Source organism: Miscanthus floridulus, chromosome 14 (genome assembly GCF_019320115.1).
Source record: "Miscanthus floridulus cultivar M001 chromosome 14, ASM1932011v1, whole genome shotgun sequence".
In the NCBI taxonomy this organism is placed as follows: Eukaryota; Viridiplantae; Streptophyta; class Magnoliopsida; order Poales; family Poaceae; genus Miscanthus; species Miscanthus floridulus.
The window spans coordinates 21,260,501-21,263,032 of record NC_089593.1 but is presented as its reverse complement, the minus strand read 5'-3'; the positions used below and the strand labels follow the sequence as shown (position 1 = coordinate 21,263,032).

General features: G+C 65.3%; 1 protein-coding gene across 1 annotated transcript; it reads right to left on the bottom strand.

Moving 5' to 3' along the window:
* Window positions 1-241: 241 nt before the first annotated feature.
* LOC136503164 (uncharacterized) lies at window positions 242-1,599 on the bottom strand. Its single transcript, XM_066498328.1, has 3 exons — window positions 1,333-1,599; window positions 781-928; window positions 242-432 (listed from the first exon to the last, which is right to left on the bottom strand). The coding sequence occupies exons 1-3, from the start codon at window positions 1,597-1,599 to the stop codon at window positions 242-244; spliced, it is 606 nt and encodes a 201-aa protein (XP_066354425.1).
* Between the last annotated feature and the right edge of the window lie 933 nt (window positions 1,600-2,532).

The following is a 2,532-nucleotide window of genomic DNA, read 5'->3' as shown; positions in this document are numbered from 1 at the left end:
GCTCGCGCATCTGGTTGCTCAGCATGATCAAACGGCTCCCTAGGGAGCTGCCTGACTGAACCCCTTCAACCTCCAAGGCCTCGCAGGCGGAAAGGGCAGCACGTTTCAGCGCCTCGTGCTCCCCGATCTCGTTGTCGAGCACCGTCTGCACCGCGCTAGAAGCCTCGGCTGCCCGAATAACCTCCGCCTCTGACTCTGCACCATGGAGAATAGAGTAAGGTTGAGCGAGGGAAAAAACAACCTACACTAGGAGAGGAAACCCATGGAACTCACCCTTGGCCTTTAGCTCCCAGTGTCGGGTCTCGACCTGACAGGCCTCGGCTTTCTCCTTCCAGCGCAGGGCCTCAGCCTGGGAGGCCTCGACCTTCTCCTTCAACCGCTGGGCCTCGACCCGAGAAGCCTCGGCCACCCTAGAAGCTTCACTCCCCAGCTCTGCGTCACACAAGGAAGTTAGGGAGCGAACATAAGGAAAACAAAACAAAGGGACTGAAACTCACCCTTGACCGCCCCCCTCCAAACCACAGCCTCGGTTTGTGAGGCCTCAACTGTCGCCAGGGCCTTGTCCAAGGCACCTTTCGTCAGCTGGTGCGCGCTCTCCTCCGCCCCCAGCTGCCCAGCGAGGGCCTTGCCCGAGGCCGTCGCTTCTTCGGCTCGGGACCTGAAGGCATCCCGATCACCGGCGATGTGGGTAAGCTCCTCCTCCAACTCCTTGACCCGCGTCGTCAAAGGGGCGACCTGCCCCTGGGCCGCGACCACCCTCGACCCTCGCGTCGGCACAACGAAGCCGAAGGTCCTCCACCTCCGCGCTCCACGCCGCCAGAAGCTCGTTGGCTCCCGCAAGCAGGCCCCTTTGCCGCTCAAGCTGGTCCCAGACGTCCCTCTCCCGCCGGAGAAAGACTGACTTCCCAAGGGACCAGGTCTCGAGCTCCTGGGGAAGCAGAACAGGGGTCATTGATTGCAACAAAACCCAGAAAAAGACAACGGCACGCGAGAAAGGAAAACACGAACCTGGGCGACTCCGGGCAGTTCATCGGCCACCACGGACAGCGCCGTCCGTAGCGGCCGCTCCGCCAGCTGGCGATATTGCTCGAAGGTGCCCCAGCGCTCGCCCTCGGCTGCGTCCTCAAGGGCAAACAGAGGCTCCCCCTCAGGGTCATCCCGGCTCTGCCACAGTACACGCGGGTGATCCCACCCACGAGGCTCGGGTCGCACCTGCACGAGGGCCGAGTTTCCCTCATCCAAGATTGGCGCCGGCTGCTCCACAGCACCGGTCTCCTTAGCGTCGACCACCCCCCGCGCCTAGGAAGTATCGTTGGAGGAGATCGGATAGACCTCCGCCTCCCGGGCGCTCTCTTGCAACAACGGCGGGCCCTGAACCAGGGGCGCCACCGAGGCCTCCGTCGCCTTCATCTCCGCCTCCTCGACAGACGGCCTCGCCGCCATCATGACGGCCTTGGTGATCTCAGGGGCTCTGGCTTCCGCAATTATGGCCTCGACGGTCTCGGGGGCTCCAGCCTCCGCCATCGTGGCCTCGGCAGACGCAGAAACATCGGCCGCGGCCACCATGGCCTCGGCGGTCGTGGGCGCCGTGGCCTCCATCGCCTCAGCCTCAGAGACCCCGGGGGCCTCAGCAACCAAGGGCACGCCGGCCCCATCTGACGTGTGAGCCTCGCCCTCATGGGGCGGAAGCACTCCCTCCCTCGCTTGGGTAGGGGTCGTCTCGGCGGCCCCTCCTTGGGTGGTAGGCTCCTTCGGGTTGGCCCTCGCCGATGCCACGCCGCGTTGGATAGCGGCCTGTGCCTCCGCCACCTAGTGGGCGGAGGAGCCAGGGCTCGCCTTAAGCGCCTTAAGGGGCGCCAAGGGAAGGTCGTCCGCAGGCCGCTTCCAACTAAGGAAAATTAACCTACAGGGTCAGCGCAAGACCAAAAAAGCGAACGGAAGGCACTATGACCCTGCCAAAAATACACTTACCTTGAACGGGGCGGCAACCGCTTCGCCATGGCAAACCTCATCCGCAACGGCAGAGGCGTCGCCTCCGTATCCATCGGCGCCGGTCGGTCCTCAGCGGACCCCGGTGCCCCTTCGGTCCTCTGCGGGGGCGGTGGCGTCGCCTCCACCACCACCTGCTCCACCACAGCCACCAAGCCTATCGGGCTGACGGCGCGTTTGCCTAACGCCCGCGCCTCGGGCGTGTCGGCTTCGGCCCTAGAGCGGGCAACCGCCGGCCCCGGGTCCGCTTCTCCTCCCCCTCCCGAGGGTGCCAGGCTGCTTGCCAGCGCCCTGGGCACCACCTCCACTACGTCAAGGAGGTGGTCCAGGGGACCTCGCCCCCCCTCGCCCTCGTCATCCCCGTCCGAGGCCTCCGTCGACAGCGACGGCGACGGGGATTCCTCCAACGGGAGGCCATCTTTCCTTTGTTGACGGCGGCGCTGATCCAGCTTTTCGCGCGCGAGGATTTGCCTCGTGCGCTTTGCCGCCTTGGAGTCCTTCCATTTCTTCTGCGCATCGGCGTGCGCCCGGTTGATCGCCCGC